At 39.0% G+C, this 16,372-nt stretch overlaps 1 protein-coding gene across 4 annotated transcripts in view; it reads left to right on the top strand.

Annotated features, from left to right (window-relative positions):
* NFATC2 (nuclear factor of activated T cells 2) overlaps positions 1-16,372 on the top strand; it is a 168,007-nt gene that overhangs the window by 84,564 nt on the left and 67,071 nt on the right. For all 4 annotated transcript variants that reach the window (XM_073580614.1, XM_073580615.1, XM_073580612.1 and 1 more), the window contains exons 4-6: positions 2,990-3,192; positions 4,669-4,841; positions 8,672-8,812. In XM_073580614.1, the coding sequence (XP_073436715.1) occupies positions 2,990-3,192; positions 4,669-4,841; positions 8,672-8,812 (517 nt within the window). The remainder of the gene's footprint in view (positions 1-2,989; positions 3,193-4,668; positions 4,842-8,671; positions 8,813-16,372) is intronic.

Genomic DNA, 16,372 nt, shown 5'->3' with positions numbered 1-16,372 from the left:
CTGCTGCGAGAAGGCCCTGAAGTTCACTGCGCATGCTGTGGGGCCAGAAGCCTTGGCCTAGAGTGAACACCGGGCGTGGAGGACCAGACAGCGGGAAGGGAACAGTGGATAAGCGCGATCGTGTCCTAAAATGCTTTGACAGCCACAACACATGCAGGGATTGTCTCACAAACAGGTAATCCCTGCAAGTGTTGTGGCTATCAAACAGCCGCAAGACATGCAGGCGTGGCGACTCAAGCTTTTTTTTGGAGCTCACCCGAAAATACTCGTTTAAGACACGAGCGTGGCCGATAACCCCTTATCCCAGCACTCTCACTCATCACTACTCATGGGATTAAGGCTAGCGAGTCTGCATGACTTCCTTTTACTGTGTCTCCTGGTGTAAAACGAGGGGGCACCAGCCAGTGACAGACTAAACCTTGTTTGCTTATAGTTCCGCTTAGATAAGGACTGCGCATCATCAAGAGTGAGAATCGCACCGTTCATTTGTTTAATCCAGATGACTATTACAGGATATTTACATGATTTTTTTTTGAATAATTGAAGTATACCTTGCTCAGATGCTTTTCTGCATTATTTCATCACCCTAGTGTACATGTAAATAAAAGGGCATCTGTCATCTTAAGAAAAGCATCACAGACTTTAATGAGAGCACATGGCAGTTAGTGCTCACAAAGTTCTAGGGAGAACTGTAACTGTTTCAGGAGAACTTGCAGCAGAATGTCTGTCTCTGCCTCTAGCTCCTCCCCTCCATAGAACTTTATAAGCACCAATTGTTATTTCCTATCTCCGTAATGAGAAAGCCTGTCTTCACAGAGTATAGATTTGACCCATGAGTTAACAGTGGAAATCAATCCAGAAGGAGAATAAAGCAGATATCGATAATGAAAAATATTAGAGGTTCTTTTGTTTTATATGAACTATTAATTTATGAAATAAAAATTTAAATGACGGTTATCTTTTAAATGGTCTTAAAGCGGACCTGTCACCAAGTCAAAAGTAGTCAGTTTTTCCTTATTTTATTCCTGTTGCTTCCCTCAGTATTAATTTTTCAGTTTTTTGTTTTGTTTTGTTATGTTTTAATCCACCATACGGTTCCCGAGATTTGGGTCTTTTCATTTAGTACTAATCCTCATGGTCTTTACATGCAGGTGTGGCTCATAGGATCCTCTGGGGCGTGTCTTTAGGCTGATCTGCATTATTACCCTATGAGCTATGGGATCTGTTGTTTGTGGCTTTTGAATGAAAGCGCATGCTCACACATTGAAAAATAAATTGCATGTGTATTTCCATAGCTGAAATCCAAGGCTGATACTCAAGTTTTCGGTGCAAATGTGATGCGGGTGTGCAGATTCCCAAGAAATAGGTGATTCTTTTGCACGACACAGCCAGAAATCCATAGACAAATTGTCAATAGTATATAAAGGGGTTGTATGTGTGAGATGCAGATTGTCATAGAATTTGATGGCGTTTCCAGTGCGGAAACTGTGACAAATTGTGTGCTAAATCTGATGTGTAAATGGACCATTCAATAGGGATTGTCTGATATTGCAGCTCGACCTTAAAGGCTTGAGTAAGGCTAAGCTGCAATACCAGGCATGGCCAATTAAGAAAGGTGGCGCTTTTTCAGAAAAAGCTAATTCTTTTTTAATCTCAAAAAGAGAATAACATTTCTGTGCGCAATAGTAAGACTTTCTGAGTTAGGATTTTAAAACTAGTAGAAGAGCACCGACACTGGATAGTGTTTAACGTGGCAAAGCCGCACGTTTTCCTCAAATCATCGCTGTTCTGCAAAGTGTTATTTGGCTGCGTGTCTTCCAGAATTGGAATACATGGTTGAACGGTTTTCAATTGCAAAACCCAGTAATTTTTGGCAAACAGGGTGAAGTTTTGCGATGCGGTAAGTACTTGTATATCGCACTGCCAATGTGAGGTAGCGTGACAATACACGGTCTAATCTGAATGGCTTACACAGCAGCTTGGTTCATTGTTAGTCCTACTGTCTGCTGAAAATATGATCTGTCAGGTTGTAGATTTTCATCCTTTGTACCATTGTGCAAGCGCTTTGCACCATTTTTTTTTCACTGGTGTTTGCTCGTTGAGATGAGAGTATAATATGGATGTGTGCAGTGTCGGACTGGGAAGCCAAAGACACCCCAGTAACCAACTCCAGGGTCCCACTTTTCAGCTACATGCAAATGTGACATTATCCTCAATCACAAATTTACATAACAATGGACTGTGCAGATTGTTAAATGAATAAGACTCTGCCTTTCAAGTATATTGTGCCAAGTACTGCTCATATAAGAGGTGCACTCCTGCACAGGGGCCCGCCGGAGGATTCTCCTGCTCTCCTGTTGGCCAGTCCAAGCCTGGATGTGTGCTGTCCAAGTAGAAATAAGATATTACACTGACCAAAGTAACTCCATCTGGCTGCTCAGATTACATTTTTTTCACCTAGGACCTTCACTGTTACCACCCACCTTTCGTGTCTACATCTTTCCTCATAGACTGTAAGCTTGCGAGCAGGGCCCTCATTCCTCTTGGTATCTGTTATGATCTATGTGATTATTGTTATGCGGTAATGTCTATTGTCTGTACAAATCCCCTCTGAAATGTAAAGTGCTGCGGAATATGTCGGCGCTATAGAAATAACATTTATTATTATTATTATTCAGTGACCTTGAGAACCAAATCTCAGAATGCACTAATTTTATAAGTATTTCGGATGAGACTTGCCAATACTAATCTATGGGTGCACAAAAAAAACCGGATCATCCAACTTTTACGGATACATTTCCATTATTAACCTAGGGAATTGCATTTGTTCTTTCATATTTTTAATGTACATGTATGAAAATAGTTGTAAAAATGGACACACGCATGACAATCTGGATGAAAATCGTCCTAGTTTCATATGCTCGTGTGACCCCAGCCTTAAACTGGGTTTTGTTTTTTTACCACATTTCATTCCTTACTATTTCCACAGCTTCATGGCTACATGGAAAACAAGCCTCTGGGACTACAGACCTTCATTGGTACCGCAGACGAGCGGATCCTGAAGCCACATGCTTTCTATCAGGTCCATCGTATTACAGGAAAAACTGTTACTACCACCAGCTATGAAAAAATTGTCGGGAACACCAAAGTCCTGGAGTTACCGCTGGAGCCAAAAAACAATATGAGAGCAACGTAAGCCTGTAGATTAAGAGATGCTTTCTAACATTGCAAATATCCATACTGTACAGTGTTCAGGTTTTGGTGGACGTCCCCTGTAACTTTTCACTTTTCACTTTTTAATGTGAATTGAATTGTAAGTTGACCTTTTCTACATGGACAAATTGGCCCCAACGTTTTTTACGGCTAGCTTCACACTGACGTCACAGCCTCCAGGAGACTCCATCGCAAGGTAATTTTCACTGGAGGAATATACGCTACCCGGACTCCCGAAGGGAGCCCAAATGGAATTGATCTTGTGCCATCTGGTCACGGCCACAGACTACCAACACAGCAAAGGGAATCTGACAGAAGGTGTTTGGTATTTGATATGAGAGCAGCACGGTGTAGGGGCAGAGACCCTGATTTCAGTGATATATCACTTACTGGGTTGCTTGTTGCAGTTTCAATAAAATTAGTATTTTATCAGCAGGAGATTATCACTAGAGAACTAGTTGTTTCATGCCATGTAGTCATCCTACTGTAAGGTGCCCAAGCGAGGTAGTTGTGGGTGGGCTGCTGCTCCTGCACGCACTGTTGGCTCCAGGCGTTCATCTCCAGGAAGCGCTGCACACAATCTAGGGGACATTAAATGCTTTTCAACAGTCAAACTTTTACTGAACAGTTGACAGTCATTACAGTGGAGCATGTGGGATAGTGTACAACATCACTGATTGGTAGCTTGCTGCCTATGCACAGTGCACACAGAAAGTGGCCAATTAGTAGTGTGGACAGGGTTATACACAGCTCAGCATTCAGAGAACTGGCAGATCTTGATCAGAGAAAACAGTGATTTTATCAAAACTGCACCAAGCAGTCCAATAAGTAATACATCGTTGGAATCAGGGTCTCTGACCCTAGATCATGCTTCTCTCATATTACATAGCACAAACCTGCTGAAGGATTCCCTTTAACTCTAGTAAAGAATGATATGGGATATGCCAAAGTAATTTTATTTTTTTGTGCTCGTACCAAATTATAGAGCGTGTTAGAGTAATTGGTGGACAAACACATTAGTAAATGATGAACCTAGCGGAAACTCCAAAGAAGATTACCCCATCGATCAACTTCCTCCGTTTTGACATTTTCCTTCTCAGATATTTTGCTATGATTGGGACAGTGTCTACACAGGAAATCATAAAAATATGTGAGATGTGAGATTTAATTGAGTTGTTGATGAGTCTCATTGATCTGTTGCTAAAAATACCCATAACTATCATGAGCACAAATCATTATTTGGATTAGTCACATTATTGGCGTATCTGTGACAGATAAAGAGAAAAGTGACCAATTAACCATTAAACTGCGCTAGAAAACTCTTATCTCACATTCCATTTTTCTCCTGTTTAGGATGAAACAATTTTTTTTAGCCGCTTTGATATATGAGATTCTATTAGATGTGCTCAGGATTTATTGTGCTGACGCAATAATGTCATCTTCTTTTTTTTGTAGAATTGATTGTGCTGGGATATTGAAGCTAAAAAATGCTGACATCGAGCTGAGAAAAGGCGAAACAGACATTGGGAGGAAGAACACTCGAGTGCGACTTGTCTTCCGAGTGCACATTCCCGAAGCCAGTGGGAGGATTGTCTCTCTACAGGCAGCATCCAACCCCATAGAGTGCTGTAAGTACAAGCCAAACTTATTTACCATATTTACCATGATATTGTCAGTGCCTTTGTTGATTTTTTTTTTTAGCCATGTAGTCATACACCCTTGATTTTAAAGGGAATCTGTCAGCAGGTTTTTGCTCTGTAATCTGAGGGCAGCATGATGTAGGGGGCTGAGATCCTGATTCCAGGTATATGTCACTTATTGGGCTGTGTTTTACTGTTTCAATAAAATAATTGTTTTATCAGCAGGATATTATCACTAGAGGTCTAGCTGTCGTTTTCCTCCTAGTCCAACTACGCCCGCCCCCAGCACTGACTCTCAGTCAATATACTGTGTACAGTGGAATTTTCCAATCATAGAATGGTAGCAGGATTCAATAAATCATTCCTGACAGATGTCTGTCCAGCATCTGTTTGAAGACTTCTATTGAAGGAGAACTCACTACCTCTCATGGCAGCCTGTTCCACTCATTGATCACCCTAACTGTCAAAACGTTTTTTTCCAATATCTAATCTGTGTCTCCTCCCATTCAGCTTCATCCCATTGCTTCTAGTCTTTCCTTGTGAAAATGAGAAAAAAGATGATCCTTCTACAATGTGAGAGCCCTTGAGATTGAGATATTTGTAGACTGCTATTAAGTCTCCTCTCAGTCTTCTTTTTTGCAAGCTAAACACTCCCAAATCCTGCAACCGTTCCTCATATTTGTCTTTTTGCTGCCGCATCACACTGTTGACTCATGTTCAGTCTGAGATCTATTAGTATACCCAAGTCTTTTTCACATGTGCTGTTGCTTAGCCCTATTCCTCCCATTCTGTATATGCATTTTTCACTTTTATTGCCCAGATGTAGTACTTTGCATTTTTCCCTGTTAAAAACATTCTGTTAGTTGCTGCCCACTGCTTCAGTTTAATTACATCCTTTTGAGTCTTCTCTCTCTCTTCTCTAGTATTAGCTATCCCTCCTAGCTTTGTGTCATCAGCAAATTTAATCAATCAGTTTACCCCCAATTCCTTTATCAAAATCATTTATAAAGATGTTGAACAATACAGGGCCCAGGACAGAACCCTGCGGTACCCCACTTGAGACATTCTTCCAACTGGATGTGCAGCCATTTACGACCACTCTTTGGGTCCGATCACTAAGCGAGTTATGAATCCACCTATGCGTTGCCTTGTCCATTCCAAACTTAGTCTTTTTTTCAGTAAGGATGGTGTGAGATACTTTGTCAAATGTTTTGCTGAAGTCAAGATATACTATATCTACAGCATTTTCCTGATCCACCCAGTCAGTGATTCTGTCATAGAATGAAAATAAGTTAGTCTGACATGACTTATTAGTTACAAACCCATGCTGACTCTGTTTAATCACTTCATTCTTATCCAGGTACTTACATACATGTTGTTTAATAATTTGCTCAAAGATCTTTCCTGGTATAGAAGTCAGACTCCCCGTCCTATAGTTCCCTGGGTCCACCTTCTTCCCCTTTTTGAAGATAGGAATAACATCTGCTCTTCTCCAGTCTCCTGGGACTTATCCTGTTCTCCAAGAATTTTCAAAGAATATGGAGAGTAGTTCAAAAATTGTTTCTACTATCTCCTTCAGTACTCTGGGGTGTAATTCATCTAGACCTGGAGACTTGAATTCATTTATGTTAGCGGGGTTATACAGGGCTCAACATTCTTGAGCTCTGCTAGATCTTCAGCAGAGAAAACTGTGATTATATCACAACTGTTGCACCCAGTAAACTAAGTGATACATCGTTGGAATCAGGGTCTCTGTACCTATCTTATGCTGCTATCAGATTACATAGTAGAAACCTGCTGACGGATTTCCTTTAAATTACAATTTATCAAGTCTAAAATTTAGACCTGATAATATTGCCTATCTAGCAGTTGTAGCATTGGAAATGTAACTCATCATATACTAACTTTTTAAGTGGCATTTATACTCATAACTGCAATAAACTAAGAGTGATAAAACATTTTGTGCATTTTTTCACTTCCATGTGAGTATTATATTTTAATCATTCAGCGTACAGATCTTCTGTGCAGCTAGTGACTGGGCAATGACCATGTTTATTGAGCCGATCTGTCACAATGCCAGGCCAGCATTCTGCGCTTGGTTGGTTGCCATTGAATCATGCAAACACTTTTTCAAGGGGTGAAATGGACATTAGTAGATCAGAAGGAGAGTCCCGTCATTGAAGCTATGATTCTTTCATGGCAGAGTGCACTTTAGTAGAAAATGGCAATGCACAAAACAGATTTACTTCTCTTTTATTCTGTAATATTTGGCCCACCGGAGGATTCTCCTGCTCTGTTGTGGGCCAGTCCAAGCCTGATTATCCCAATAATTAATTTCCAAGTATCCCTAAAAATCAGTTTTTTTCCGGTTAATTCTTAAGGGATCCAATTTTTGGGAGGCATAGACAAACGACCGTGTATTATCTCATCCAAGAGAATTGGGCCGATTGTACTAATCACACTCTGGTCACCGTGTGATTATAGTTTGACCATAGTGTGGTCCAATTCTCTTGGATGAGAAGATAGAGAAAAAAATGGTTTTATCATCTCCATTCTGTGCGTCTGTGGAAATCTACACCGATGCTTTCTATGGACTCATTGACTTGCATGGCCAAAATATTGGATCCAACTCAGGCATGCAGCGATTTTTTTTCCTCAGACCAGTAGTGACATGTGCACATCTCCATAGGATAACCTTGGTCCCAAGTGCGATCCAATGTTTTGTTGGATCGCACTCAGACCCAAAATACGGTTGTCTGCATGAGTCCTCAAAAAAAGGGAAGGATTCCAGCTTCATGAATTTACAAAAAATTGATTCCATAATCACAGTCGATTCAGCAACGCGTTTCGAACCTGCAGACGTGAATGGGCAAGTCTCATTCGAAATACAGAAGAGAATAGTTTACCCTACAATTTTTTTAGGGGACATTCGGTCAGTATTTTCCCGTGAAAAAACTGACATCCTACAGACAGCACCAAAATACTCTAGTGTGAACTTAGCCCATGTCAGATCACTGGGAACACAAAGACTCCCTTGCAACATGCAGAAGGCTGCAGGGAATTTGAGGAGCTCATATCCAATGGATAGGTGCACTATGGCCCTTCTGAAAAACATTTTAAATGCCCATAAAGCCGGCCTTTAAAATTTATATTTTAGAATGTATTAAAAAATGCACTTAAGGTTTATTCCTGTGCAAGATCGTCATACTTTTTGTGTTCTGGATTTGCTACGTGGAGCAGAAAAACTCCATCTGTGTAGTTATTGTCCTGCGAGTGTCAGAAGCTGCTGCGTATGAGCGGTTGTGCAAATCAAGGCATGTTGATCACAATCTGGCTCAGTCTACTGAGATCATTTCTCGGGAAAAGCTTGGCTGGGAGGGTAAATTTTTATTGCCTGAAAAGTGGGTCTCTGTTGGCAACTGAGGGACTTGGAAGACAGTGATTTTTCGAGCAGCGTCAGCCCACTAAGTGCTTTTTAATGAAACACAGGCACAAACTTTTGGGGACTACTTAACTATTTCAACATTTGGGGCTTTTCTCCTACTTGTGGTTTCGGTCACACATTGTACATCACTCATCGGTCAACACAAAAAGAAATTAAAAAACAAATTTATTACTTTGGTCTGTACCATTTGCAAACATAGCAGATGGTGCTTGATCACGGATCAGATATTGAGCATAAATTGATATTGTCTATTGCATTAGTTAAAAGAACAAAATAATATTGTAAGAGTGGTAGACGGATTATTTCTGACTTTAGCTTAGTTATAAAATATTGAAGATGTTCTTTATAATTTGCTTTTTGTCTTTTTATTTAGCACAACGATCAGCTCATGAGCTCCCTCTAGTGGAGAGGCAGGATATTGATAGTTGTCTTGTGTATGGAGGGCAGCAGATGATTTTGACTGGGCAAAATTTTACAGCTGAATCCAAAGTTGTCTTCACAGAAAAAACACCTGGTGAGTCATTAACTAATGTTTATTTATATAGTGTGATATATGTGGTATGTGTATATACATATATATATATATATATACAGTATGTTATTATAATCCCATCAGTCCCCGTACATACAAGGGTTCGCAATCTACTTGCCCAGTCACATGCGCATACACCCATTATTACCTTAATCAGTAAGTATTACTACTATTTTACCTGCTTATCAGTGTATGACCGTGTTTCTAACAAATTGTTCTTAGTCGTAGCCAAGACCAAGAACAATTGGTTCGAAATGCATCAATGTATTTTATTGTCTGTTATGGATCTTAAAAAGATGTTCTAAATAAATTCTAAAGCCGTTTACTCACATACTGGACCACTTTTATAATGAAGTGTTTACTACAATTGTCACCTCTTATCTACAAGAAATGCCAGTCCAGTTAAGGACAAAGACAGCATATCTGGGTAAAAAAACGGCAACACTTTTGGTGAATTTGACGGGTGGACGTAGCCACCATTTTGGCGTAGTTGCTTCAAACTGGTGTAAGACCACCAAAAATTGCAAAATTTTTGGGCAACACTATTTTGCTCAAAAGTTTTTCTACTTTGCAAAGTGTTTTATGCCTGTGTTCTGATGTAAAAACTTTGATGAAATGCCCCCTATAACTATTATAATACTGCCCCCATATGTACAAGAATATAACTACAATAATACTGCCCATTATGTACAATAATATAACTACTATAATACTTCACCCTATGTATATAAATATAACTACTATAATACTACCCCTATGTATAAGAATATAACTACTATAATACTGCCCCTATATACAAGAATATAGCTACTATAATACTGCCCCCTATGTATAAGAATATAACTACTATAATACTGCCCCTATATACAAGAATATAGCTACTATAATACTGCCCCCTATGTATAAGAATATAGCTACTATAATACTGCCCCTATGTATAAGAATATAACTACTATAATACTGCCCCTATGTACAAGAATATAACTACTATAATATTGCCCCTATATACAAGAATATAACTACTATAATACTGCCCCTATGTACAATAAGAATATAACTACTGCAATACTGACGCTTGTGTACAAGAATATAACTACTATAATATTGTCTCCATGTACAAGAATATAACTACTATAACTATGTGTAATAATATAACTACTATAATACTTCACCCTATGTACAAGAATATAACTACTATAATACTGCCCCTATGTACAAGAATATAACTACTATAATACTGCCCCTATTTACAATAAGAATATAACTACTGCAATACTGACGCTTGTGTACAAGAATATAACTACTATAATATTGTCTCCATGTACAAGAATATAACTACTATAATATTGCCCCTATGTGCAAGAATATAACTACTATAATACTTCACCCTATGTACAAGAATATAACTACTATAATACTGCCCCAATGTACAAGAATATAACTACTATAATACTATCCCCTATGTATAACAATATAACTACAATAATACTACACCTATGTACACTAGTATAACTACTATAATACTGCTTCTATGTACAAGAATATAACTAGATTAATGCTGCCCCTATGTACAAGAATATAACTACCGTATTACTGACGCCTGTGTACAAGAATATAACTAATACAAGGGTGGTTTCACATTTGCGTTTTCAGCAGCAGCGTCGGCCTGTGCACGGCCGCCGTTAAGCCCCGCCCCCTGCCGCACCTCCTCCGGTAGCACCACCTAGGAGCACATGACGTTGCATGCGACCTGCGTCCCCTATCTTTAGCACTGGGGACGCAGGCCATGTGCAGGTATGCGTTTGGTGGTGCATGCGTCCTTTTGATGGTGCGCCAAATGCAACCTGTTGCAATTTGGTGCGCTCGGTGCACCGTCAAAAGGACGCATGCACCGCCAAACGCATACCTGCACACGGCCTGCATCCCTAGTGCTAAAGATAGGGGACGGAGGTCGCATGCGTCATGCGCCCCTAGGCGAAGCTACCGGAGGAGGCGCGGCAGGGGGCGGGGCATAACGGCGGCCGTGCACAGGCCGACGCTGCTGCTGGAAATGCAAATGTGAAACCACCCTAATACTGTCTCTATGTACAAGAAAATAACTACTATAATACTGCCCCTATGTACAAGAATATAACTACTATAATACTGCCCCCTATGTACAAGAATATAACTACTATAATACTGTCCCCTATGTACAAGAATATAACTACTATAATACTGCCCCCTATGTACAAGAATATAACTACTATAATACTGCCCCTATATACAAGAATATAATTACTATAATACTGCTCCTATGTACAAGAATATAACTACTATAATACTGCCCCTATGTACAAGAATATAACTACTATAATACTGCCCCTGTGTACAAGAATATATCTACTATAATACTACCCCTATGTACAAGAATATAACTACTATAATACTGCCTCTATGTACAAGAATATATCTACTATAATACTACCCCTATGTACAAGGATATAACTACTATAATACTGCCTCTATGTACAAGAATATATCTACTATAATACTACCCCTATGTACAAGAATATAACTACTATAATACTGCCTCTATGTACAAGAATATATCTACTATAATACTACCCCTATGTACAAGAATATAACTACTATAATACTGCCCCTATGTACAAGAATATAACTACTATAATACTGTCCCTATGTACAAGAATATAACTACTATAATACTGCTCCTATGTACAAGAATATAACTACTATAATACTGCCTCTATGTACAAGAATCAATCAATCAATCAAATCAAATTTTTATTATCGCCAAGTACATATTACATATATACAAGGAATTCTTTGTGGCAAAGAGGCAACATAATCTATAACAACAGATACAACAAGTAACATCTAACAAGACAGATACAGTATATAGTCTACACATGACAATTTAATTGTTGAACAGAGAGTGGATAGAAGCTGTTCATATGGCGGTTGGTGCTGCATTTGGGGACTCTAAAGCGACGTCCTGAAGGGAGTAGTTGGAATGAGGAGTGTCCCGGGTGAGAGGGATCGGATGAAATTTTCAATGCGTGGGATCGAATACTCTTATCATAAAGATCCTGGATTTTAGGCAGGGGGGAACCTATAATTCTCTCTGCTGTTCTGAAAGTCCTTTGTAAGCGGAGTTTGTCATGCGCAGTGGCTCCCCCATACCAGACTAGAATATAACTACTATAATACTGCCCCTATGTACAAGAATATAAGTACTATAATACTGCTCCTATGTACAAGAATATATCTACTATAATACTACCCCTATGTACAAGGATATAACTACTATAATACTGCCGCTATGTACAAGAATATAACTACTATAATACTGCCCCTATGTTTAAGAATGTAACTACTATAATACTGCACCTATGTACAAGAATATAACTACTATAATACTGCCCCTATGTACAAGAATATAACTACTATAATACTGCCCCTATGTACAAGAATATATCTACTATAATACTGCTCTCTATGTACAAGGATATAACTACTATAATACTGCCTCTGTGTACAAGAATATAACTACTATAATACTGCCGCTATGTACAAGAATATAACTACTATAATACTGCCCCTATGTACAAGAATATAACTACTATAATACTGCCGCTATGTACAAGAATATAACTACTATAATACTGCCGCTATGTACAAGAATATAACTACTATAATACTGCCCCTATGTACAAGAATGTAACTACTATAATACTGCACCTATGTACAAGAATATAACTACTATAATACTGCCCCTATGTACAAGAATATAACTACTATAATACTGCCCCTATGTACAAGAATATATCTACTATAATACTGCTCTCTATGTACAAGGATATAACTACTATAATACTGCCTCTGTGTACAAGAATATAACTACTATAATACTGCCGCTATGTACAAGAATATAACTACTATAATACTGCCCCCTATGTACAAGAATATATCTACTATAATACTGCCCCTATGTACAAGAATATAACTACTATAATACTGCCCCCTATGTACAAGAATATAACTACTATAATACTGCCGCTATGTACAAGAATATAACTACTATAATACTGCCCCTATGTACAAGAATATAACTACTATAATACTGCCCCTGTGTACAAGAATATAACTACTATAATACTGCCGCTATGTACAAGAATATAACTACTATAATACTGCCCCCTATGTACTAGAATATATCTACTATAATACTGCCCCTATGTACAAAAATATAACTACTATAATACTGTCCCCTATGTACAAGAATGTAACTACTATAATACTGCACCTATGTACAAGAATATAACTACTATAATACTGCTCCCTATGTACAAGAATATAACTACTATAATACTGCCCCTATGTACAAGAATATATCTACTATAATACTGCTCTCTATGTACAAGGATATAACTACTATAATACTGCCTCTGTGTACAAGAATATAACTACTATAATACTGCCGCTATGTACAAGAATATAACTACTATAATACTGCCCCCTATGTACAAGAATATATCTACTATAATACTGCCCCTATGTACAAGAATATAACTACTATAATACTGCCGCTATGTACAAGAATATAACTACTATAATACTGCCCCTATGTACAAGAATATAACTACTATAATACTGCCCCCTATGTACAAGAATATAACTACTATAATACTGCCCCTATGTACAAGAATATAACTACTATAATACTGCCCCTGTGTACAAGAATATATCTACTATAATACTGCAACCTACGTACAAGAATATTCTCAGATTCAGTGGAAGTTCCAGAGGTCAGACCTTCCCTGAGTATAATGCAATGGCATAGCCTAGCAATATGTTATCAATTTATACCATAGAAATAACCCTTTAAGCTCCTGAGCCCTGTAATTTCCAATGTCTTACTGTCTGTTACTTTCTTATTGCATAAATCTCCAAAATACTGAAACCTGTTTGAACTCTGATGTAATTGGGATATCCCAAAGAAACATTGCAAAACAGGAAAAATCTAAGTCCACTGATTGAGAAACAGAGTTTTTGCAAGACAGTTACCATGGTTATAAGAAACGCAGGGAGACGGGTGGAATATTTTGGAAGGGTCCTTTGTGACACAGTCCTCTGGAATCTTACAGATGGTAAATCCTAATTAACACAGGAATCCACCATTCACTCCAGCAGTGCTGGCACTGTCTTCTATACGGGGGCGCACATGGAAGCCAGCCTGTATTTGATTGTTCTGCTCAGAAACCAAATTATTATTTTTTTCTTACTCTTTGGAAAAAAAATAATTTCATAAAGAAAAAAGCATCACCTGTTGAAGGCCTCTGATTTTTTAAGTATCTGTCTGGCAAGAGAAACTCCCTGTTCTCCTTCTGAGTCAGAACCTCCATGTGACTCATTTTATTGCACTTTGGTTCTTAGTATTTCAGAGTAAAATATGAATTTGTGCATTCATACAATTTGTGGATTGATGGCAATATGTGTTCCTGCTGCTCAGAGGTTTCTTATAATACTGGCTTTATGGTGTGTGCTCATATGCAGAAGTCATTATGGTAATCAGACAGTCATAGACGAGCGGATGTCTTAAAGGGCACCTCTCACTTACCCAGAAAATGAAAGTTAAACACCATGTAAAATTACCCGAGTTCAACTAATTGTGCCGGTCTTTTCCTTTTTGTGCTGTATCGCTCTATTGCAGAGATATTCACATTTGTTTCTTCTGGAACATAGCATGTGAAATCTCTGCCTGTAGTGCAACTGGGTGTTTCTTCAGAGTCTTTTCTAGGGAGTGTGCTTCCACCCCTCCACTGCTAGATCAGCTGCTAAGACTGACAACTATGATTGGCGGCATCTGGGTGGGATGATTGAAGATGAATGATCCCAGAGAAGACTTTGAAGAAATGCCCAGCTGCATTTTAAGCAGAGATTTCACATGCTGCGCTTCAAGAGCCACAAATGTGAATATCTCTGCAGTGCAAAACAGAAAAGAGGGTCAGAATCAGGGGAGATTGCGGATTTTTTTCATGCATTTAACTCAAGTATCTTAGCGAGTGACAGGTCCTCTTTAATCTCTACTATATTACATTTTATTTTAGTCTATATCGGAATTATTTAACTGAAAGAGAGTGCAAGGTGGATAATGTGAGTTTGATGCGGCTATTGACACAGCCCCCCCATTCCCATCCACATTTATCTCAAGTAGGTGACTTGTCAAGACAGTCCATGACTGCAGTATTATAGAGGCTTCCCCTCCAACTTCACCCTGCTATCACCCAACCATTTCACTCCACCATCCCACTCCCATGGCTTCCATCCCCATAAACACTCAAACCACCGTCCTTTGAATTAATTGGCAAACTCTGCCTTTTATATACTGGGTCGGGGACACATTTGTTGCTGAAAAACCTTTTCTATTTCACCGACTCACCTAGAAGAGCCCCATTATCCCCCAGGCAATTAAACAACTCCAAACAGTAAGGGGAGGTTAACATCCACCTGATGTACATTCCCTCCACAACAAGAACACCCTCTTCACCACTCGCCAAAATGACCCAATGACTCCCCCATACGCTACTTCCCATAATTCAACATTATTTAAATCCCCAAATTAACAGTGCTGGAGGGAGGGACCTTTGTCATTACTGCCTGTGTGCTGTTTATTAGCCTCCACTCCCTCCCCAGTTATATATAGGCCCGCTCTAACTGTCACCAACCCCCTTTTCCAACCCACTAAACTTTTGACACCACAATGACGATGAGTTTCCCATTTATTTATTTATTTAACCCTTGTTTGCTGTACAAAGTTGAGTCATGGGTCACTCTGCCCATGGCTCTGCTCTGTGCGTTGTTTATCCATCAGAAAGACTTTTAACTCCTCCATCATGATTCTTGCTATGTAGGCAGCTGTACACTCACCTGCCCGGTACTCCGGTTGACTTCTCCATCATGTCACTGGAGCTTCCAGAAATATACACTTAATAGAAGCCATCCATCAACTGTAGTCTCCCATATTAAAGGAAAGTATTCTTTTAATCTAGAAAAAGAGTGGTCTATTTTATCAAGTTTTTAATGTTAAATATATTTTTTCTTAGATTTTTTGGTATTTATTTTTTACATTTTCACTTCACTATCTATATTTTTTTAAAAAAAGGAAATCATGCGATTGTCACTCTGACTACTGAGCCTCATTATAGGCTGACACTTCCTGCTCTGCAAAGATCACTTTCTCAATAATTATCTCATTATCATCACAGGCAGGATTATAATGACAAGTACAGTTAGGTCCATATATATTTGGACAGAGACAACATTTTTCTAATTTTGGTTCTAGACATTACCACAATGAATTTTAACCCCTTTCTGCCATCCGACGTACTATCCCGTCCATGTGCCCTGGGCCCCTATGCCCATGGACGGGATAGTACGTCGGCGCGATCAGCGGCGCCCACGTGGTGAGCGCCGCTGATCGCGGCCGGGTGTCAGCTGATTATCACAGCTGACACCCGGCACAATGTGTCAGGGGCG

The sequence above is a fragment of the Dendrobates tinctorius genome, unplaced genomic scaffold (genome assembly GCF_039654945.1).
Source record: "Dendrobates tinctorius isolate UK_male_01 unplaced genomic scaffold, ASM3965494v1 ptg000065l, whole genome shotgun sequence".
Lineage (NCBI taxonomy): Eukaryota > Metazoa > Chordata > Amphibia > Anura > Dendrobatidae > Dendrobates > Dendrobates tinctorius.
This window is presented reverse-complemented; position numbering and strand designations above follow the sequence as displayed.